General features: G+C 44.1%; 1 protein-coding gene across 1 annotated transcript in view; it reads left to right on the forward strand.

The window, feature by feature from the left end:
* TSPAN8 (tetraspanin 8) overlaps positions 1 to 24,924 on the forward strand; it is a 104,543-nt gene extending 79,619 nt beyond the window's left edge. The window contains exon 8 of the mRNA XM_029597181.1: positions 23,795 to 24,924. Coding sequence (XP_029453041.1) covers positions 23,795 to 23,848 — 54 coding nt within the window. The 3' untranslated portion in view covers positions 23,849 to 24,924. The remainder of the gene's footprint in view (positions 1 to 23,794) is intronic.
* The last annotated feature ends 325 nt before the right edge of the window (positions 24,925 to 25,249 follow it).

Below are 25,249 nucleotides of genomic sequence, written 5' to 3' on the forward strand. Positions count from 1 at the left end.
TTATGCATGAAAATAAAGTAGGTTTTGCTTATAATCCGATTTACGCACACAAATCTGTAAATTTAGAAATGTGCGCGCAATTGAAATTGTACCAGTTTTTCTGATTCTGCCACCAGTTTGCCCGATCCTTCTCTAGGTCATCAATTCCCACCTGTTTCTTCAGCCTGAAGTCCCCGTTTTCTCCCCCCCTCCAATTCACCAAACCTCCCACTCAGCCAGCACTCTACAATGAACACTTTTCATATCAGTTATGCAAGATAATTAGGGACTAAGTTGCCAAATAAATGCATGTAAATCTTTTAAATAGCAACTTTAGCGATTCCGCAAGTACAGGCTACTTGCGTGAGCACATGCTAATTTTTATACGTGTAACTCTTTGTAAATTCTCTTTAATTTTTATCACAAAAAAAATCTGTCTCGACTCTGCCTCAACTCCGTGCGTCCTCCCTCCCCAGAATGTCTCTTCTCAACTCTCATAAAAATGGAAGGAAAACTGTGTGAACTGCATACTCTTTTTCATCAGTAAGCAGGCTGAATTAGCCATTCTGTCTTGAGTGGCGACATCCGATGGTACACTATGCAGAGCTGTCTCCAAGTGTCAAAACTTTGCTGCTCTGGTCATGCGTGGCAGTTCCAGCACGATCAACTGAAGTTGAGTCTCCTCAGGTTTTTTTTTTTTCCGTGCCATTGCATGGATGGAAGGAGCCTCTCTCTCTCTCCCCCTCACTTTTCTGAGTGTTTTTTGTTTTTTTTTTGCAACGGCGGTCAACATAACAGCATTTTTCAGTACTAATCATGTCTAAGAGGCAGCCGGGGTTTAAATACTTTCAGTGCGGGCACATAATCAGGTCGATACTGTAACGTGCGGTTGAAGATTTCCCGTCTGTAACGTGCTGGGAGCGCACAATTCGGACGCGTAAGGCGATTCAGCGATACAGTCTCCAGTTTCACGCGTCCTTAGCGCTTTTTAAAACAGACACATAACCCTTTCCGCATGCAGCATGTATATGCTATGTAAATGAACAAATTAGCTGTATAATGAAGGAATTAGCTATTCCCCTCCGATACTGTGACGCGCGCTCAGATTATCTCCTTTGTAACCCGCTATTTTGCCGCGTCCTTAACCTGTTAGTTTACCGCTACCCTCTACTTGGTGTTAGTGTGGTGTTCGAAAATTAAAACGGGAATAAAGTGTAAAAAATGGTGTAAAAAAAGTGTAAAAACATTGCTTACCTGCCCTGGCCCCGTCCGGTCTCCGGTGCAGCCCCAGTCCTGTCCCCTCCTCCCGAAGCAAAAAAAAAAAAAAAACCGAAAAAGTAGCAAGGCTCGGGCCTGCTACGGTAGTCCCTTCTCCCTTCTCCTCTCCTCCCGATTTCGGCGCTCAAGGCGGCCGGGTGGGTGTGCATGCATCCAGGCAGAGGGAGCCGGCGGCGAAAGCGGCCTCCGGCTCCCTCTGCCTGGATGAATGCATGGCCCCCGCCGGCAGCGAATGAATGCCCGTGCGATTTCGGCGCTCAAGGCAGTCACATGACGTGACGTCACGCCTTGAGCGCCGAAATCGCACGGGCATTCATTCGCTGCCGGCGGGGGCCGTGCATTCATCCAGCGGCCCCCGCCGGCAGCGAATGAATGCCCGTGCGATTTCGGCGCTCATGCCTTGAGCGCCGAAATCGCACGGGCATTCATTCGCTGCCGGCGGGGGCCGTGCATTCATCCAGGCAGAGGGAGCCGGAGGCCGCTTTCACCGCCGGCTCCCTCTGCCTGGATGAATGCACGCCCACCCGGCCGCCTTGAGCGCCGAAATCGGGAGGAGAGGAGAAGGGAGAAGGGACTATCGTAGCAGGCCCGAGCCTTGCTACTTTTTCAGTTTTGTTTTGTTTTTTTTTTGCTTCGGGAGGAGGAGACAGGACTGGGGCTGCACCGGAGACCGGACGGGGCCAGGGCAGGTGAGCGGGGGCTGGGGGATAGTTTGCCGAGCATCGGGGAACATAACTGTCCACTTCCTGGTACCTGTCATTTCAAATGTCATTTGAAATGACATTTGAAATGACAGATACCAGCGCGGCCGTGAAGCGTTAGGCCCGCGAACCCAGGATACTGTATAGGCACTCTATACAGTAAAATGGGTTGCGCGGGCCTAACGCTTGCCTAAGGCTTCGCAGCCGCGGCATGCATTTGCATGCAATTAGAAGAGAGTATAGAGCGGTAGGTGAAGAGAACTGTGCGTGCGGGGAACGAGGGTGCGCCTGACACTGCCGCACTGTTTCTACCGCGGCCTTAGAGTATCGACCCGAATGTTAGCAAAAGAAAGGCATAATTACTACTACATCAGCTTGGGCCCAGACCACAACTAGGACAACTGCAGGGATTGTGGCTACATGTCCTCTTGTGCGAGACGCCAATGGGCCCAAAAGATTACCCAGCTCCAAGAGGAAGAATGTCTCTTCAGTGTCAGGCAATTATGCCCCAAAGCTGTGCACATTCGTCACCGGGCCCAAAATCGCAGCACCACCCAAAGCAACAACATGCTGCGTCTATGAAGCCATCAAACAAGTCCTCGAACGTTCCAAAGAAAACCCTGGAATGTGATGAAGTACTACCCATGCTTCAATGTGCGTGGAAGAACAACTGAGTTGTTGACGTCGCATCCCAAGTTGTCGCATTGCAAAGGTGTATCGAAACCCTCATACGACGCAAACCAACCCGACGCATCTTGATGCGTTGTAGCATCGAATTCACGAGCAATGTCCTTTCATGACGCACATCTGTTGAAGTCATCTTCACAATTGACACACACTGAGCTCCCAAAGCAATTGATACACAGCACATTGTTATCTGCATTGCAAGACGCACGACCCGCACATACCAAGCTGAAGCATATAACGCAACATCCTGCTACACCGGCTCCAAAGCTGAAGAGCATGACTTACATGTCGCATGAGGTTCCAAAAAGCGTCCATGACTCATCAAAGAAAAGGAAATCAGAAAATGCAGAGCCACCTCACATAGAACACCAGGTGGAGATGGAGCCTGTTCTAAATATCTTCTCTGAACAGCTATTGTTGTCTCTCCCCCCAACAGACCACTCTCAGCGAGTTCTTCGGTCTGTTCTCAGAGTGGAGTAAGTCTATCTGGTTCTTTTCCATGTAATCACTCCGTCGCAACATCAACTCCCAAGACTTGCTCCCACGTGACAAGTCTTGTGGGGAGGAGCCCGGTTGTTCTCCCATCCATCGTCCCTCCAGCCTCTGCCATCACCTTAGCAGCCACAGGTGTCCATTATCTTCTCTGCCTCAATGGCTTCCCAGGGATACAGCAGGATTCCCTCTACCTCTAGGGTCTCGATCATCAAAAAGATCACCTCCATCATTTCTAGCTTGATTGCATCTCTGCATCCAGATACGCAAACCTCCTTAGTTTCCTTCTACCCTATGGGGCGAAACACACAGTAACAAAGTCTCTACCAACTCTGCCTAGGGCGATCAAGTCCTGTGCACTCTCCTCTTAGTCATCAAACTACATCTGCTCCAAAAAAAGAACCCATTTCACCAGCTTCTCTGCGATTTGGAGAAATCTGCCATTTCAAAGTGATGACGTCCACGGGTCTACCGCCTGACCCTCTGGAGGAACTGCCAGAACCCTCATCTCCCCCGGATGATCTCACTTACTCCAAACTTGTGGAGAAAATGTGCAACACCTTACAGGTAGAGTTCAAAAAAATTCTTGACCCCTATTCTGAGGTTTTTGGTATTTTGAAGATCTTGGAAATTCCCTGAGAACCAACGACTTTGCCATCTCCATCCTCTTGGACACAGGTTTGCTCAAGTCCTGGATGTCCCTACACTCTAATCTGCCCGTTTCCAGGAAACTAGATCTAAAATTCTGCTTGCAGAAGCTCCAGGATCCACTTACCTCATGATTCGATGGGGGTGGAATCAGATATAAAAAAAAGCAAAGACCTCAAATCTCCACTCCAATACTTCACATGGGAAAGATAATAAAATTTTGGATGATTTTGATAAGAAGGTCTGCCAGAGCTCCATGCTCACTTTCTGTATTGAACAGCAACAATTGTACATGGTGCAATACCTATGAGTACTTCCAATAATTTAAGCCATTTGTGCCGTCATTACTATGTTACTATGTAAAAGTTCTGCTGAGTCAGTCCACTTAGACATTTGCCACACCAGGCAAGTACATTGCTGAAGGTCAATGGTGCAACTGACTGCCCAGTCCCACATCAGAACTGCCTCCTTGCACAAAATTAAAGAACCAGACCTTCCTTGCTTGTTTGTGTGTATATATATATATATATATCATTCTCACAGGACAAGCAGGATGGTAGTCCTCACATATGGGTGACATCATCAGGATGGAGCCCAATCATGGAACACTTTTGTCAAAGTTTCTAGAACTTTGACTGGCACCTACTGGGCATGCTCAGCAATGCACTGACTCTGCATCCAGCAGGGGGCCCCCTTCAGTCTCTTTTTTCCGCGCAGCAGTAGCCACGCGGGTTAAGGAGCTCTCTTGAGATTCCTGACAGGAATTTTCCTCACGGAACTTCTTTAAAAATTTTCAAAAAATTCTACCCCATAGGGGTCCCGCTATCGATATCCGTACTCTGCGGCCGAAAGTTAAGGTTTTACCCTCATTTGCGGTCGATTCCCGACGAGTTTTCCCTTCGGGGCCTACTGGCCATCGACCGCACTGTGGCTAAACGTTTGTCGAAGCCATGGCATCGGGTTTTAGTCGGTGCCCCGATGCCATGCCCGCAAAGAGTTTGTGTATTGTGCTTGGGGGCCAACCACGATACCCTAACTTGCACTAAATGTGCCCAAATGATGCCAAAGGGTCGTAAAGCCCGCTTGGAGAAGATGGAGTTTCTTTTTCATTCAAAACCCCCGACTCCATCGACCGCTTTGAATTAGTCTGTGCCAGTGCCATCGACCTCTCGCTAGCAGCAGGACACCGGTGCTGCTCGACCGGCATCAACTACTCCAAAGGTGTCGACTTCTTCCTCCTCGCCTCAGGAGAAGGACCGAGGAGAACATCGAGAAAAGCATCGACACCGGCATCGGAAGGCTCAGTCTGCTGATCCAGGCAAGCCCTCAGTATCAGTGTCAACAGAGCCACCGACAAAGAAATCCCGTCCAGAAAAGGCCCCATCCTCCTCTGCGATCGGATCACCAAGGCATTCCCCACCTTCGTTGGTGCAGGGAGCTGCGATTCCACTTTCACCAGTGGACCCTCCGGCTACACCTCTATTGCCTCCCACTCCGGAAACGGAGTTACATGCCCCAGGCATCTGTGAGGAATTGGATCAGATGATCCAAGAGGCTATCAGTAAAGCATTGAAGAGCTTCCAGCCGCCATCGGTGCCGGTCACCGAGCCGATTCCTACAGCGCTAGCACCGCTTCTAGGGAGACTGGACACATTGATTGGTGCCCTTCCACCATTGGAACCGAGGACATCGGTATGTCCGCTTTCTTTGGGGCCGATTCCTTTGTCATCGGAAGACGAGGAAACACCGATTCCCATTCCACCGTCTGGAGTTTTACCACCGACTCATCCATCAATGTCGCCGGTTCCATCGGTGCAGCCATCGGTGCCATCTGTGCCTCCTTCAATGCCATCAGTGCTACCTTTGATGTATTCGGTGCCTCCATTGATGCCTTTGGTGCCACATCTGATACCATCGATGCCTAGGCCTGGACCTTCGGGAATAACACCATTTCTCCCCTCTGAAGATCCTCAGGGAGCTGGTGATCAATCTTAGGATCCTTGGATTGATGATTCTTTCCCAGGATACAGATGATCTCCCCTCAGAACCCTCTCCTCCTGAAGAGAGAGAGAGTTCTCCTCCAGAGGATCTGTCCTTCATTAACTTCATCAAGGAAATGCCTGAGACTATTCCATTTCAGCTTCAGACAGAAGAAGATTCACGGCATAAGATGCTGGAAGTACTCCAGTTCCTTGATGCTCCTAAGGAAATCATGTCTATTCCTATTCATGAAATCCTTATTGATCTGTTAAAGAGGAATTGGAAGCACCCAGGCTCCATTCCACCTGTAAACTGTAAAACAGATGCCACTTATCCTGTGCAGTCAGCTCCTGGATTTCAAAGGTCACAACTAGATCATCATTCGGTGGTTGTGGAGTCAACCCAGAAGAAAGCAAGGCTTTCCCAACCTCATTCTGCCATACCTCCAGGAAAGGAACAGAAATCCCTGGATGCTTTTGGCAGAAGGGTATTCCATGGCTCAATGCTTATATCTCGCATTGCTGCCTACCAATTATACATGACCCAGTATAACAGGACCTGTTCAAGAAGATCCAAGATTTTTCTGAGTCTTCACCAGAACAATTCCAGGATCCACGCAATACTCTGTCTCAGAAAGGCCTGGATGCCAGCAAGCATGATGTCCGTGCTGCCCATGACATTTTTTACACTGCTTCCAGAGTGTCTGCAGCAGGAATCAGTGCACAAAGGTGGGCCTGGCTGAAGTCCTCCGACCTAAGGCCAGAAGTACAGGACAGATTGGCTGATCTGCCCTGTATTGGAGATAATCTCTTTGGAGAAAAAATCCAAGAGACGGTGGCGCAGCTAAAAGACCACCATGAGACTCTGCGTCAACTTTCTTCAGTGCTTTCTGATTTCTCGTCTACCTCTAAGAGGACATTCAGACGAGACTCTAAGTGGCCGGCCTACAAACCAAGAAGGTATTACCCTCCGGCTTCCCGAGGTCGACCTTCTAAACCTTACCAGAAAGGTCAGTCCAGACAATCCCAACCACAGAAGACCCAGCCTGCTCCTCAGCCGGGTCCAGCGTCAGGGTTTTGATTCCTTCCTGGAGAGCATATGCCAACCTCCTCTTCCATCTGTACCGATTGGCAGTCGCTTGTGCCACTTTACCAACAATTGGCACACAGTCACCACCGACCAGTGGGTACTGGCAGTGGTCACTCACGGTTACCACCTCAACTTCCTGACTGTACCAGCAGACTCCCCACCTCAGCTCACGTGGGGATCATCCGACCACTCTCTCCTTCTGGAACAGGAGATTTCAACCCTCCTCCAGTCCCGGGCAATAGAACTGGTGCCCCTCTCCCACAGGGGCAGAGGTTCTATTCCCGGTATTTCCTCATCCCAAAAAAGTCAAGTGGCGTTCGTCCAATTCTGGACCTTCGCGCCCTAAACAAGTACCTTCAAAGAGAGAGGTTCAAGATGGTAACTTTGGGTTCGCTACTTCCTCTTCTTCAAAAAGGAGACTGGTATGCTCTCTAGATCTCCAGGACGCATACACACATATTTCAATAATTCCGTCTCATCACAAATTCCTACGATTCCTGGTCAGCCCTCGTCACTTCCAATACCGTGTACTGCCATTAGGCCTGATGCCGGCTCCACGAGTATTCACCAAGTGCCTCGTAATAGTCGCAGCCTTTCTCAGGAGTCAGGGTGTCCATGTCTACCCTTATCTCGACGACTGGTTGATAAGGGCTCCAACTCAGCAAGCCACATTGGTGTCCTTGCATCTCACTCTCCATACCCTGATCTCCCTAGGGTTTCTAATCAACTATCCCAAATCCAAGATAGTTCCATCCCAAACCCTATCTTTTATAGGGGCTGACCTAGACACTATACAGGCAAAAGCCTTCCTACCTCAGGATCGGGCTTTCACCCTAGCCTCTCTGGCGCATCTCTTGCAGACTCGAGTATTCTCCACTGCTCATCACTTCCTCATACTGCTAGGCCACATGGCATCCTCAGTGCATGTTATTCCGATGGCACGACTAGCTATGCGAGTCATGCAGTGGACCCTAAAATCCCAGTGGGTTCAAGCTTGTCAGCCAATGTCCAGCATTGTTCACGCTATCACACAGCTCCGACTATCGCTGGCCTGGTGGATGCAACACTCCAATCTAACTCAAGGCCTTCTATTTCAGGCTATAGAACCTCAAATTACCTTGACGACAGACGCCTCCAACCTAGGGTGGGTGCTCATGTCGGCGACCTGCAGACTCAGGGAACCTGGTCTCCAGATAAATTTCCTGGAGCTTCGGGCAATCAGATATGCCCTCAGAGTTCTTCAGGATTGTCTCTCAAACAAGACCATCCTGATTCAAACCGACAATCAGGTGGCCATGTGATACATCAACAAGCAAGGGGGAACGGGCTCCCCTCCTGTGTCAGGGAGCTGCACAGATATGGGCGTGGGCCCTTTCCCACTCAATGTACCTCACAGCCACTTACTTGCCGGGCGTAGATAATGTGTTGGCGGACAAGTTGAGCCGCACGTTTTTTCCACACAAGTGGTCTCTCAACCCACAGTAGCGGACTCAATATTCCAACATTGGGGTTACCCTCACATAGACCTTTGCATCAGTCCACAACCGTAAAATAGAAAACTTCTGCTCTCTCACTCGCAGTCACCACTCGCAACCGACAGACGCTTTCGCCCTCTCGTTGGCCAGCGGTCTCCTCTTTGCATACCCTCCACTTCCACTCATATCAAAGACTCTCGTGAAGTTACGGAAGGACAAGGGCATAATGATTCTGATAACCCCTCACTGGCCGTGCCAGGTGTGGTTTCCAATCCTCCAGGATTTATCAGTACGCCACCACATTCCTCTGGGGAAGGATCCACTTATGATAACTCAGAACAACAGATGCCTGCGCCACCCCAACCTCCAGGCCCTATCTCTGACTGCCTGGATGCTAAAAGGTTAATACTCCAACCTCTTAATATTTCAGAGTCGGTGTCCCGAGTCCTCGTAGCTTCACGAAAGCCTTCCATGAGAAGGTCTTATCGTTTCAAATGCAAGAGGTTTACAGTATGGTGTACGTCTATGTCCTTAGACCCCTTCACTTGTTCCACGGTGAAGTTTCTGGACTATCTCTGGCACTTGTCGGAGACAGGCCTCAAGACATCCTCCATTAGAGTGCATATCAGCGCAGTAGCCGTGTTTCATAAAGGCATGGGGGATGTTCCTATTTCGACACAACCCTTAGTAACGCGCTTTATGAGAGGCTTGCTCCACTTAAAACCTCCACTGCACCCTCCGGCCCCTGCTTGGGACCTTAACATAGTTTTGGGACGGCTCATGAAACCTCTGAGCCTCTCCACTCATGTGATCTTCGTTATCTCACGTGGAAAGTAGTTTTCCTTCTCGCTATCACGTCCGCTCATAGAGTTAGTGAATTGCAGGCATTAGTTACCTACCTGCTTTACACTAAAATTCTGCATGACAGGGTAGTGCTCTGCACTCACCCTAAATTTTTACCAAAGGTAGTTTCGGAATTTCATATCAATCAATCTATTATCCTACCTACCTTTTTTCCCAGGCCCCATTCAAACCCAGGAGAACATGCTCTGCATTCCTTGGACTGCAAACGTGCCCTAGCCTTCTATCTAGACCGCACGTCGGCCCACAGGAAATCCACTCAATTATTTGTTTCTTTCGATACAATCAAATTGGGAAATCCTGTGGGAAAGCAGACTCTCTCCTCCTGGTTAGCAGACTGAATTTCTTTTTGCTACCAGCAAGCAGGCGTTCCGCTACAACACCGTGTAAAAGCACACTCTGTTAGGGCCATGGCGACATCAGTAGCACACCTCCGTTGGTGCCGCTTGCTATTTGTAAGGCTGCTACCTGGAGTACTCTCCATACCTTCGCAGCCCATTATTGCTTAGATAAGGCTGGCACACAGGATTCCATCTTTGGCCAGTCTGTTCTACGCTACTTGTTTTCTGTTTAACTTCCCAACATCCTTCCACCGACCAGTTCAGGGTTCAGGATGCCCTCCTACCAAATTTCCACCCCTGTTGTTGTGCCTGTTGCATGTCTTGGGTACATTTGGTACATTGTTCGGGCATCCTCAGCTCGGTACTCATCCATATGTGAGAACTACCATCCTGCTTGTCCTGTGAGAAAGCAGAGTTGCTTAACTGTAACAGGTATTCTCACAGGACAGCAGGATGTTAGTCCTCACGAAACCAACCCGCCACCCCACGGAGTTGGGTTCATTTACGTTTTCTTATTTTATTTTTCGCACGTACTTTTTACTATAAGACGAGGCTGAAGGGGGACCCCTGCTGGATGCAGGGTTGATGCTATGCTGGGCATGCCCAGTAGGTGCCAGTCAAAGTTCTAGAAACTTTGACAAAAGTGTTCCGTGATTGGGCTCCATCCTAATGATGTCACCCATATGTGAGGACTAACATCCTGCTGTCCTGTGAGAACACCTGCTACAGGTAAGCAGCTCTGCTTAATTTTGCCCTTGAGTAAATGGTCCAATTGAAAGCAAACAAAATAGCTCTCTTTCAGGTATCAATTTCAGATTTGCCCCTTTCTAACAGACAAGGCACAATCTTTTCCTAATATAAAGCCTTATTACATTAAGCACAGGTAAATTACAAATAAAATTGCACTTAGCAGTTTCAGCAAGGCTTTGGCTCATGAAGTTCATGGCTCCAAAAGATTCAGTTTTCCTAGCACATGAGACTGTGGCAAACATCCACATGAGTGGTCTCTTGACAAGCAGCAAACGATATCGTCGAGCACTGGGGCACACCATAGATAGACCTCTTCGCAACATAATACACCAAGAAACGAGCATTTTTGCTCTGTGCTACCCAGCGGCAGCAGTCTCTCAAGATGTGTTCTTCTGTGGTTAGCAGCCCTTCTATACTCTTTTCCTCCAATTCCCCTCATCCCATGCACAATACAGAAATATATCTACTCTGTGGCAAAAAGATGATTCTGATCACCTTGTCCTTCCCCAGACAACCTTGGTATGCCTATCTAGTTCCAGATAATGGCTAGTGTAAATTAATTCTTGATACTTCTGTTTTTTATTACCATCTTATCACTAAATTTAAAAATTGTATCTGAGGAAAAGACCTCAGTACTGGCAGGAAACGTACAACACTGAATCCACATCAGGTTAGTACAGTCACTGGTCTAAAGTATGCCCAGCAATAAAAGTTCAATGAAAAGAGGAATTATCCACATTTTACTTAACTTGATCTTTTTCTTTGTTTCTCATATATGTTGAATCTCTGAAACACCAATTCGATGGACTTGTAAAACGCTAACGTTGCCAATGTTTCACGGTTGCTGCATCAGAGGCATTTATTTCATTCTAGAAAACAATCCACTCCTTTTACAACATGTACATCTACATATGTTTACATTATTCAATGCCCATGTCAGAAAATCTACATTGGAAAGACCAAAAGAGTATTGAGATTGTCTTGGTGAATACAGAAGTTGTTTGTGCAATGCTAGAGAAACGGTGCCAATTGTATAGCATTGTTTGACAGAGGGACATTCAGTAGAAGATCTATAATGGTTTGCAATAGATCACACGACATCTAATGTAAGAGGTGGTGACAGAATGGGAGCTATATGTGAGAGAGCAAAAATGGATATATAAGTTGAAAGCAAAAGAACTGTTTTAAACTGTAAAATAGGATGGAACATTCACGATTTATAACAACATCAAAACACTTTTTGTTCTCTTTATGAAATTTTAATTTTGAAAAAATTCTCAGAAGGGCAATGGATTAAAGAATGCCAGCAACATCAAAGGAAATTATCAGCTCAAAACACTCAGCATCTCCATTTTTCATAACAACAGTTTTTAAAGTGATGGATTTATAAGGAAGAGAGGGTGTAAAGGCTCTACAAGAGTCATTTATTTGAGGTATCGATAGCTGTTTCAAATATTTGAGAGTGTACAGAAACATCAGTTAATCGTTTTATTGGCCATAATTATTGAGATGGACACTTTAAATAAAAGAAAAAACAGTGTTTGGTGTATAAACACTTTGGCAGTCCTGCATATGACATTTTGACATCACTTTACAAGCACTGATGAGATCGGCCGCGGGTAGACATAGTGTTTGAATTTGGTTGTAATACAAACCCAATGGCATAGTATATTAAGATGATGCTCAAGCCACGCACAGGCAAAACTTTGTATAGCCTGATGAAATACATTGAAAGAGAAATGAGCTCCGAGATTGACAAAGAGTGAGTAAATATTTTCCTAATGAATGTTTTGTTTCTCAATGACGAGGACTTTGAAGAAATGATTTTCTCATGAAATGTTTTATAGAATAAATTGAAGCCCTGTCACAGCAACTGTGAAACGTTGGCAACGTCGGTGTTTTACAGAAGTCCATCTAAGTGGCGTTTCAGAGATTCAACATATTGGAGAAACAAACAGAAAGATCAAATTAAGTGAAATGTGGATATTCCTCTTTTCATTATACTTTTAGTGCTGGGCATTCTTCTGTTCAAAGAAAATTGAAAAAGATAAATTTCAGAAAGAATAAAAGAAAAACATGGACTTTTAATATAAAAGTAAATTAAAAAAAAAAAAAAAGAGGTGTTTTACACCAGTGACTGGACTAACTGGATGTGGATTCAGTGTTGTACGTTTCCTACTGGTACTGAGGTTGTTTCCTCTCAGTTACATTTTTTTTAAAATTTATTGATAAGATGGTAATGAAAAACAGAACTATTAAGAATTAATTTACACTAGCCATTACCTGTGACTATATATATTAGATACTATTTCACTGTGTAGCTTCTACGGCTGCCTATCTAGTTCAACTATCAATACAAACTCCAAGTCTACTAGCAGGTTACCTGAACCTTCTGACACAGGATGAGGGAACCGTGCTATATCCACTCCACTCCTCTCTGCACCTCACGGCATGGATATTGAGCACGTTATTTTAGCACCGTTACTGTTCCCTCCACCTATAAAGGAAGTCCTGCTTTCTGCCAGGAAACCATCCACTTGTAGGAACCATTCTTTCAAATGGAAACACTACTCTGATTGGTGTATAACACACTCTTGACTCTTTCACTGACCCTCCAAAACAATTACTCAACTTACATAGAAACATAGAAATGACGGCAGAAGAAGACCAAACGGCCCATCCAGTCTGCCCAGCAAGCTTCACACATTTTTTCTCTCATACTTATCTGTTTCTCTTAGCTCTTGGTTCTATTTCCCTTCCACCCCCACCATTAACGTAGAGAGCAGTGATGGAGCTGCAGTGATGGAACTACTTATACTATCTTTACCAGAAGGGTCTAAAGACATCTGAGGTCAGAGTTCATCTGAGCACTATCGCAGCGTATCATTCACAAGAGAAGGGGCTTTCCATTTCATTACAATGGCTCATATTGAGATTCATGAGAGGACTTAAAAGTACACTCACCTGTTTAAAAACCGCCGGTTTCTTGGGATATTAATATTGTTTTTGGTGCCATTATGAAAGCACCCTTTGAACCACTAGTGACAGCTAGAGTTGCCAACATTTCTACAGTCCATGACTGGGCCCTTGAGTACTCTGGGAGGGGGGGGGGTAGGAATCACAAGGAGGCGTGTTTGTTCCCCTCATCATTTACATTAATTTGCATACATTTCAGATCACATTGATCTCATGGAATCAGGCCTATTGTAACATGTATTGTTTGTCGGCTTGGCCCTCAGAGTTATGAATAAATTAAATTACTATTACAAAATGGTAAACTTCCCAGACAAAAACAGGATGAATTGCCAGCACTCAAACAGTAACAACCTTACTCATAAAAAGGCAACACTGCAAATATTACACCGGACCCTAAAATACCAATACACTTCCTATAATGGAAAAAGAACAAGCTGCAATAGATTCCTACAAAGAAGCTACATGCTAGCATTGCTAGCTACCTCACCTCAGTCACACATGCAGAGTCAGACATTTGCCAAAAACAGAATAAAGAGACCATAGAATAAAAACATATGACAAGAACTGAACTGGAAACGCAACTCTACATGCAGTGCAATAATGGAAAAACAGAAACATCACAATTTCTCATAAAATAACTAATCAAGAAATATAAAACATCAATTGTAATAGTAAAACCATATTAATAAATAGAGTAAATAATTTAAAACATCTGATGGAACAGAACCTCTAATATTTAAAAGCTCATTTAAACTTAAAAACTTTATAAAATTTCCCAACCACCAGTAAAATATTTAAAAACAGCCAAACTAATCAAACACCACCCAATAATTAAGGATTTAAAAACCTCCACCTCTATACCTGGGCAATTTTGATTTTCAATCATTCTGAGATTGTCATGGATTACTGGGGAATGGAGAGAGGCGAGGGGGATGCACAAACTTTCTTCTCTCATATACACACTCACTCTCTCAATGGATGCACTGACACAGGCTTGCTCTATCACAGTTGGTCACCCTAGCCCTCACAGGCTCCTTCTGTCCTCTCAAACACACACCCTTACACAGGCTCCCTCTCTCTCGCACACACACATGCACCCTTAGATAGGCTCCATCTCTTTCTGGCAAACACACACTCATGCAGGCTCCTTCTCTCTTTTGCACACTCATACACCCCTGCACATAGGCTCTCTCTCTCACTCTTACACACCCCTTCACATGGGTTTCCTCTTACATACAAACACACCCTTACTCAGGCACAAAGGCTTTAAATCACACACACACACACTCCTGTCACTGTGCCTGTCATTCGGCACCCACACACTCACAGGCTGTGTCGAGGTTATTAGCTGCTTATTGCTCCTCAGCTGCGACCCACTGGCACCTTCCTTGTCTTCTGCTATGAATGGGATGGGCTCCGCTCACGGCCCACTGGGACTTCCTTCCACTTTGTGGCATTCTGCTCGCAGAGCACCCGGGGTCTCCTCAGTCTTCAGCCACGAATGGGATGGGCTCCATTCGCACCCCACTGGGGCCTCTTCTGACTTCAGCCACGAACGTCTTCACCCTTTGCTTGACCGGGTTTTACAGTGTCCGGTTATTGTTTGTAACTGGACACTGTACAACAGGCTCCAAAACCGGGCAATTGGTCACCCTAGCAACAGCTCCACTAAAGTTCCTAACATGGAAAGTCTTACTCTTGGTGGCTGTCACTTCCAAACGATGAGTGAGTGAGCTTCAAGCCTTGGTACACATATTACCTTACCTACAGGTTTTCCATGACAAAATGGTTCTCAGACCACACCCAAAGTTAGTCCCGAAGGTGGTCTCCAGCTTTCATATAAACGAGTCAATTGCACTGCCAACTTTCTTCCCCAAGCTGCACCAAAGCCAGCGGCAAAAGACCTTGCATACATTGCTTGAAATAAGCTAAGGTCCATTTACAAACCAAAGAATGCAGGGCCATAGAAAATCCCAACTGTTCATTTCTTTCAACCTTAATAAACTAGGCATGGCAGTTAAAAAGAGGACTCTTAACAAACTGGATCATAGCCTGTATACAATTCTGCTAGTCTTCAGCCTCCCTACCTTTGTCTCTAGGATCAAGGCACATCAAGTCAAATCTACTGCTTCCTCTATAGTGTATGTGAAAAATGTACCTATTGCGGACATTTGCAAAGCTGCAAAGTGGACATCTGTACATACTTTTACAGCCCACTACTGCCTGGACCAGCTCTCTGCCTCTGCCATTTCAGTGGGAAAAGTGGTTTTGAGTTCTGTCCTTGAGCGGTAGAGACTACTAACCTGCAAGATGGGTTGAAAAAAAAATCTTCTTAGCAAGGGGCAAAGTGATTGCAACCCTTAGCTTGGGACTCCCAAGACAATATGACTAATTCTGCCTGATTATCAACGGAAAAAAAGCAAGTTTTTTTTAATCATAAACTGTATTTTCCATAGATAGGATGAATTAGCCATGCATACCTGCCCTCTTCCTTGGTTAGTGTCTACTCTCCACGGGACATAGTTTGTTGTCTTTGTTATGAACTGAGTCAATCGCACAGGAACTGCCGCATATGAGCTGAGCAACAAACCTCTGTCACTTGGAGAGAGCTCCGCATCGTGCGCCATTGGGTGACGTCACCCAAGACAGAATAGCTAATTCATTCTGCTATCTTCGGAAAAAACGATTACGATAACCTTGTTTTTATCCATAAGAACATAAGAAATTGCCATGCTGGGTCAGACCAAGGGTCCATCAAGCCCAGCATCCTGTTTCCAACAGTGGCCAAACCAGGCCACAAGAACCTGGCAAATACCCAAACACTAAGAAGATCCCATGCTACTGATGCAGTTAATAGCCGTGGCTATTCCCTAAGTAAACTTGATTAATAGCAGTTAATGGACTTCTCCTCCAAGAACTTATCCAAACCTTTTTTGAACCCAGCTACACTAACTGCACTAACCACATCCTCTGGCAACAAATTCCAGAGCTTTATTGTGCGTTGAGTGAAAAATAATTTTCTCCGATTAGTCTTAAATGTGCTACTTGCTAACTTCATGGAATGCCCCCTAGTCCTTCTATTATTCGAAAGTGAAAATAACCGAGTCACATCTACTCGTTCAAGACCTCTCACGATCTTAAAGACCTCTATCATATCCCCCCTCAGCCGTCTCTTCTCCAAGCTGAGCAGCCCTAACACTGAGCCTGGGTCAATTTTAGAACATACAATAAAGATACAAGGGAAAACAAAATTACAGCATAGCAAAAATTTATTACATATCAAAAAAAATGTTTTTAAATTAACACATATCCAATACATAGAGTTGAAGGTCCATAAAGACTAACTTAACTTGATCCCCAGACAAAGCATAGACATGGAATTAAAAGCTAAACAAACGTGCTTTACATACAAACCATTCTCACAACTACTCCCATCCAAAACTCAAATAAAATGAATCAGATAGAAAGTGTTTGTCTACTCAAAACAATCAATAATATTAGGTACAAAATGTTTTATAAGTTGTAATGATGATGTTAAATAGATGATACCCCAACAGAGTACTTTGAACTGATAGAGAAAATCTAGAACAATCGTATTTAAGGGTTGAGAATTGGTGAATGAAGTTATTTTTTTAAAAAGCTTTAATTGTGTTACCTCTTAGAAACCATGGGATATTATGGCAAAGGATACTCCAGGCTAAGAGTTCCTGTTTGTTAGGGCTGAGATGGCACAAAGTTTTAAAATCATTTCTTTTTTTTGCCCTCACTTCTTTGGAATTCTCTTCCACCACATTCACCTAAATATCTTCTCTAGGTGATGAGATTCTGTGTATTTTGAGCCAACAACCTTGACCTCAGCTTATTGTAAATTTTTCCACTCTTTGAAAATTTTGACGTATGAAGGTTAGTGATAGAAAACCCCCTGAAGAAGCTGTTTTCCAGCGAAAAAGGTGGCCTCTGGTTAGGGTGTCATCTATTTATCATCATTACAACTTCTAAAATATTTTGTACATAATGTATTATTGATTGTTTTGAGTGGACAAACACTTTGTCTGATTCGTTTTATTTAAGTTTTGGATGTGAGTAGTCCTGAGAATGGTGTGTATGCAAAGCACATTTGTTTAGCTTTTAATTCCATGTCTATGCTTTGTCTGGGGATCAAGTTAAGTTAGTCTTTATGGACCTTCAACTCTAGGTATTAGATATGTGAACATTTATTTTTAAAATGGTTTTTTGATATGTAATACATTTTTGCTATGCTGTAATTTTGTTTTCCCTTGTATCTTTATTGTATTTTACAATTGTTGTGAAATGTGTTGTTACCTTCTTTTTTTGTTGCCTTTACAGTTATTAATTTTAGAATAGCCGCTTACATGCATAAAACTGGATTTTATATGCATAAAGGATTTTGAAAATGACCCCTTAACCTGAAGCAGCTGAGTCAGAGTAATGCAATATTCTGTGAAGGAGAAAAGATAGGAGTGTGGGAGCCTTCCAGAATTTGGACTATAGATGCATGGCAGATGTCAATTCAAAATTAGTTACAAATATAGATGTTTTGAAGTGAGCGAAGGGCCTGCAGGGATCAGGAGAATAGTGAGGATTGGGAACAGAAAAAAAAATATTATATATATATGTTTATTTAAGAACATAAGAACATAAGAAAATGCCATACTGGGTCAGACCAAGGGTCCATCAAGCCCAGCATCCTGTTTCCAACAGTGGCCAATCCAGGCCATAAGAACCTGGCAAGTACCCAAAAACTAAGTCTATTCCATGTAACCATTGCTAATGGCAGTGGCTATTCTCTAAGTGAACCTAATAGCAGGTAATGGACTTCTCCTCCAAGAACTTATCCAATCCTTTTTTAAACACAGCTATACTACCTGCACGAACCACATTCTCTGGCAACAAATTCCAGAGTTTAATTGTGCGTTGAGTAAAAAAGAACTTTCTCCGATTAGTTTTAAATGTGCCCCATGCTAACTTCATGGAGTGTCCCCTAGTCCTTCTACTATCTGAAAGAGTAAATAACCGATTCACATCTACCCGTTCTAGACCTCTCATGATTTTAAACACCTCTATCATATCCCCCCTCAGTCGTCTCTTCTCCAAGCTGAAAAGTCCTAATCTCTTTAGTCTTTCCTCATAGGGGAGTTGTTCCATTCCCCTTATCATTTTGGTAGCCCTTCTCTGTACCTTCTCCATCGCAATTATATCTTTTTTGAGATGCGGCGACCAGAATTGTACACAGTATTCAAGGTGCGGTCTCACCATGGAGCGATACAGAGGCATTATGACATTTTCCGTTTTATTCATCATTCCTTTTCTAATAATTCCCAACATTCTGTTTGCTTTTTTGACTGCCGCAGCACACTGAACCGACGATTTCAATGTGTTATCCACTATGACACCTAGATCTCTTTCTTGGGTTGTAGCACCTAATATGGAACCCAACATCATGTAATTATAGCAAGGGTTATTTTTCCCTATATGCATCACCTTGCACTTTTCCACATTAAATTTCATCTGCCATTTGGATGCCCAATTTTCCAGTCTCACAAGGTCTTCCTGCAATTTATCACAATCTGCTTGTGATTTAACTACTCTGCACAATTTTGTGTCATCTGCAAATTTGATTATCTCACTCGTCGTATTTCTTTCCAGATCATTTATAAATATATTGAACAGTAAGGGTCCCAATACAGATCCCTGAGGCACTCCACTGTCCACTCCCTTCCACTGAGAAAATTGCCCATTTAATCCTACTCTCTGTTTCCTGTCTTTTAGCCAGTTTGCAATCCACGAAAGGACATCGCCACCTATCCCATGACTTTTTACTTTTCCTAGAAGCCTCTCATGAGGAACTTTGTCAAACGCCTTCTGAAAATCCAAGTATACTATATCTACCGGTTCACCTTTATCCACATGTTTATTAACTCCTTCAAAAAAGTGAAGCAGATTTGTGAGGCAAGACGTGCCCTGGGTAAAGCCATGCTGACTTTGTTCCATTAAACCATGTCTTTCTATATGTTCTGTGATTTTGATGTTTAGAACACTTTCCACTATTTTTCCTGGCACTGAAGTCAGGCTAACCGGTCTGTAGTTTCCCGGATCGCCCCTGGAGCCCTTTTTAAATATTGGGGTTACATTTGCTATCCTCCAGTCTTCAGGTACAATGGATGATTTTAATGATAAGTTACAAATTTTTACTAATAGGTCTGAAATTTCATTTTTTAGTTCCTTCAGAACTCTGGGGTGTATACCATCCGGTCCAGGTGATTTACTACTCTTCAGTTTGTCAATCAGGCCTACCACATCTTCTAGGTTCACCGTGATTTGATTCAGTCCATCTGAATCATTACCCATGAAAACCTTCTCCATTACGGGTACCTCCCCAACATCCTCTTCAGTAAACACCGAAGCAAAGAAATCATTTAATCTTTCCGCGATGGCCTTATCTTCTCTAAGTGCCCCTTTAACCCCTCGATCATCTAAAGGTCCAACTGACTCCCTCACAGGCTTTCTGCTTCGGATATATTTAAAAAAGTTTTTACTGTGAGTTTTTGCCTCTACAGCCAACTTTTTTTCAAATTCTCTCTTAGCCTGTCTTATCAATGTCTTACATTTAACTTGCCAATGTTTATGCTTTATCCTATTTTCTTCTGTTGGATCCTTCTTCCAATTTTTGAATGAAGATCTTTTGGCTAAAATAGCTTCTTTCACCTCCCCTTTTAACCATGCCGGTAATCGTTTTGCCTTCTTTCCACCTTTCTTAATGTGTGGAATACATCTGGACTGTGCTTCTAGAATGGTATTTTTTAACAATGACCACGCCTCTTGGACATTTTTTACTTTTGTAGCTGCTCCTTTCAGTTTTTTTCTAACAATTTTTCTCATTTTATCAAAGTTTCCCTTTTGAAAGTTTAGCACGAGAGCTTTGGATTTGCACACTGTTCCTTTTCCAGTCATTAAATCAAATCTGATCATATTATGATCACTATTGCCAAGCGGCCCCACCACCGTTACCTCTCTCACCAAGTCCTGTGCTCCACTGAGAATTAGATCTAAAATTGCTCCCTCTCTCGTCGGTTCCTGAACCATTTGCTCCATAAAGCTATCATTTATTCCATCCAGGAACGTTATCTCTCTAGCGTGACCCGATGATACATTTACCCAGTCTATATTGGGGTAATTGAAGTCTCCCATTATTACTGCACTACCAATTTGGTTGGCTTCCCTAATTTCTCTTAGCATTTCACTGTCCATCTCACCATCTTGACCAGGTGGACGGTAGTATACCCCTATCACTGTAGTCTTCCCTGATACACAAGGGATTTCTACCCATAAAGATTCAATTTTGTATTTAGTCTCATGCAGGATGTTTATCCTGTTGGACTCTATGCCATCCCGGACATAAAGCGCCACACCTCCTCCCGACTGCTCCTCTCTGTCATTGCGATATAATTTGTACCCCGGTATAGCACTGTCCCATTGGTTATCCTCTTTCCACCATGTCTCTGAGATGCCAATTAAGTCTATGTCATCATTTACTGCTATACATTCTAATTCTCCCATCTTACTTCTTAGACTTCTGGCATTAGCATACAAACATTTCAAAGTTTGTTTTTTGATTGTATTTTTATTCTGCTTTTTAATTGATAGGGATAAGTTAGAATTTTTTAGCTCAGGTGAGTTTTTAGTTACAGGCATTTGGACTACTTTTCTAATTATTGGAACCTCACTGTCGGGATGCCCTAATTCTAGTGCATCATTAGTATCCTTTAAAGATACATCTCTCCGAACCATGCGCTGCTGAGCGACTGTCGGCTTTCCCCTTTGTTCTAGTTTAAAAGCTGCTCTATCTCCTTTTTAAGGGTTAGCGCCAGCAGTCTGGTTCCATCCTGGTTAAGGTGGAGCCCATCCCTTCGGAAGAGACTCCCCCTTCCCCAAAAGGTTCCCCAGTTCCTAACAAAACTGAATCCCTCTTCCTTGCACCATCGTCTCATCCAAGCATTGAGACTCCGGAGCTCTGCCTGCCTCTGGTGACCTGCGCGTGGAACAGGGAGCATTTCAGAGAATGCTACCCTGGAGGTTCTGGATTTAATCTTTCTACCTAAGAGCCTAAATTTGGCTTCCAGAACCTCCCTCCCACATTTTCCTATGTCGTTGGTGCCCACGTGTACCACGACAGCCGGCTCCTCCCCAGCACTGTCTAAAATCCTATCTAGGTGACGCGTGAGGTCCGCCACCTTCGCACCAGGTAGGCATGTTACCAGGCGATCCTCACGCCCACCAGCCACCCAGCTATCTACATTCCTAATAATCGAATCACCAACTATGACGGCCGACCTAACCCTTCCCTCCTGGGCAGTAGGCCTTGGGGAGATATCCTCAGTGCGAAAGGACAATGCATCACCTAGAGAGCAGGTCCTTGCTACAGGATCCTTTCCTGCTACATCTGGTTGGTGCTCTCCCATTATGAGACCTTCTTCCTCCAAGGCAGCACCAGGGCTGCCAGTCTGAAGTTGGGACTGGACTACTATGTCCCTGAAGGTCTCATCTATATACCTCTCTGTCTCCCTCAGCTCCTCCAGGTCTGCCACTCTAGCCTCCAGAGATCGGACTCGTTCTCTGAGAGCCAGGAGCTCTTTGCATCGCGTGCACATGTACAACTTCTCACCGGTGGGTAAAAAATCATACATGTGACACTCGATGCAAAAGACTGGGAAGCCCCCCTCTTGCTGCTGGACTGCTGCCTTCATCTCAATTTTGATCAGTTCCTAGTTAAGTTTTAGGTTGCTATGGGATTAGGAATGTGTCTAAGTTCCTTTAAATGTATTAGTGAATTCACTATATGTCTGGTAGTGGCCTACTGGGGTCTGATCGAATTCTCAATAAAGTTTTTGTTGATGGGGTTTTTTTTTTTTTTGGGTTTTTTTTTGTGCAAGTGGCACCTGCCTATAAATTAAGGGATGAGCTTGGGGTGGGTGGGCGAGGGGTGGGAGGGTTGGGAATTACAAACAGTCTAACTTTAGTTAGTCAGCCTGAGTGACTCACAGCTCCCTTGATTAACAAATGTTGTTCCCTATTCAAACCTAATCACACTACCTCAACACCTTTCCAAGGTGAGTAACTGAGCTGAAATATTCAACTTTTTTACTTTGGTATATACTGCTCCTAGCTTATTTCTAGCTTCTGGCTACTTTTTTGTTGGGTTTTTTTTTTTTTTTTTTTGTGGTTTTTTTTGTTTTTCAATAAAGGCTTTTAATATACCGGCGTTCGTGGAGCACATCACGCCGGTTTACAATAAACTCAAGAAAGGAGGAAAATTACAAAAAACAGGGAGAAAGGTGAGGGAGCAGGCAAGAACAGGAGTGAGGGGGAGGGGGTGGGAAAGACAGAGAGAGGAAGGAGATAGAGCAGCAGAGAAGGTAGAGAGGAGTAACCACAGCGGCAAAGGAACTTATTTACAGCAATTTGTTATATCCAACAACATTTTGTTTGCATACTATCGTAAATTACATCCACAGGGGAGTTCGATCATTGAAAATGAGGTCCATACTCACATAGCTAAAATATATATATATTAGCTATGTGAGTATGGACATGCGAGCTGTATTTTGCAGCATATATTTTTTAATTGTAATGAAAAGGAAATAATTATTTCTAGCTTTGTATTAGCTTCTTACAGACAGGGCCAGTTTTACCCTCTTTGTCACCTGTAGGTGCAGTTGCCTCCAAGGATGCAGTGGCTGGAAAGGGGTCCCTTCCCCACTCCCACCCGAGGAGGATACACCACAGTGAAAGGGGCATCACCTCCTCTACAGGGCAAACCCTTTCTCTTGAGCACTGCTACAGCCTGACCAGCAGTATCTCATCAGATTCCCCCCCCCCCCCATAAACGCACATCCCCCTACAGAAGGCCAGATTATCTGCGTGCTGGATGAATTATCCCTCAGGCAGCAGCACGGCAGCTGTCCAGGTCCAGCGACTGACTAGCGCAAGGCAAAAGGCTGCAGCATGGCAGTGGGTATGAGCAAGAAATAAGGCCATAGCACAGCCCGTCTGCTCCACAGGGAAGCGGCAAGAACGATGAACAAGGACACGAAATGTTTATATGATGTCAAGTCAGAAATGTCCTTCAGGAAGGCCCAGAAATTTATGCCTTGACATTTTCCTTGATTCTGGTCGGCAGCCCCTGACTCCTGTATGAAGAGTTGCTTATAATAAAAAAAAAAAAAAAAAATCAGGGTCATTGTCTATCATTACGCAAGTGGTAGATTTGTAGTTTTCCATAACTTTTCTTGGTTTACCTTCGGGAAGTGTCGTTTCCATTAAACCTCAGATTTGCAAGGATTAGGCTCCTAAGAGCAAGTCTGGAAGGCCTTTTTCTCTCTCTCTCTCTCTTTCTGTACAGCTAATTTATGGCTCATGCATTCCCAAGACCTTCCAAACCAAAATGTTCTCAATGTGAATCAGTTTTATCCACTGCCTCTCTCTTCGGTGCCAAGTAATGTCTTTTTCTGTTTTCCAGATTATTGGCTTGGCATTTTCTATGACTTTATTCTGCCAGATTCAGAGCAAATGAAAAAAAAAAATGGACGCGTCAAAAGATGCCACCAGCCAAATCTAGATACATTGTTTCCTTCTTTCCAGCTTGGCACATTAAATAAATATGCAAATAATAAACAGCAGCAGCTGTGGTTATACATTGCCTCTCTTTATATGTATCAGTTCTGATTTCTAATGTCATAATCTTAGATACATGACCTAAGATATTAAATCATGGAAGATGTGTGAATAAAGATTTTTTTCTTACAAGAACTAGATTGATTTTTTTTTTAATTGCATGTAAAGTTACTTTTCGCTGAACTATTGGTGAATTTTATATGTTCCTTATGTTGTATTATTGCACTAATAGAACATCTGAGGATAGGGGAGCAAATCAATTTAGTTAAGACTGACTTGAAAGAAGGGGTTTGACTTGATTCATATTATTTGCTCACAGCTGAAATTCAGTTAACTTGTATGACTTAGGCCAAAAAAAATTCAAAGTCTGTTGCAATTCCATGCACCCAGGACCGCTGTGACTGGGTGTGCAAGCAGTGCATCTGCCCAAGATGGCAACTTCTGGGAGGTGGCAAATAGCAGTAGCACTACAGTGACCGGCTCTGACAGCCATACAGACTCAGGGCCAGATGCCCTAAGCATTTCCCCATGGACTCAAAATGGGAGAAATCCCTTAGCATATCTGGCCTTCAAAGAGCTACCAGCTTTTTAAATTACTTCATCTCTACATTCTGGTGTTGGTATTTAATATTTTGAGAGGGTCCTGTCCCCCAAATCTATGAGTTATCGATTACAGTGGGCTAGACCTGACAGATTGTTGAGGCTGCTATATCAACATCAGCTTCCTTCAGTGAAGGCATTTGTCAGCTTAGACTTCAGAATAGGGCCTTTTCCATAGTGTGCCAAACCTATGGATTAATTCACTAATGGAAGTGAGGCAGGAAACCAAAGACATTAAAAACTTGGCTAATGATTTAAGGTGGGACGAGAGCAAGTTAGGCTTGTTTGATTATTTGATGCACAGTTTCTGTAAATTAGGTTATGTATGTTGCTATAATTTTATATCTTGATGTTATGTATATGATTTTGGTGGTTTTAAGTTTATACATTGCTTTGGGTGATTCTTTTGGAATCTGGAAGGCAATTAATACATTTTATCAAATACAATAAAACATTGCTTGTTTTCACAGTCAAAAGGCCATATTGTTGCTGAAAAACATGGTAATCCTGGAGGGAGGGGGACAAAGGAGACCCACAGTTGAAGGAAGAGGATGAGGAGTGGAGCAGAGATTAGCCACAAGTGAGGGAGGAGGACAGGGGTCATGAAGAAAGACGAGAGGAAGGAAAGGATAGGAAAGGTGGAGGGGACACGGGGGAGGGGCAGAGAGAAGGGAAAGGGGCAAAAGGGAACCACATGCTA

The sequence above is a fragment of the Rhinatrema bivittatum genome, chromosome 4, assembly GCF_901001135.1.
Source record: "Rhinatrema bivittatum chromosome 4, aRhiBiv1.1, whole genome shotgun sequence".
Taxonomy (NCBI): domain Eukaryota; kingdom Metazoa; phylum Chordata; class Amphibia; order Gymnophiona; family Rhinatrematidae; genus Rhinatrema; species Rhinatrema bivittatum.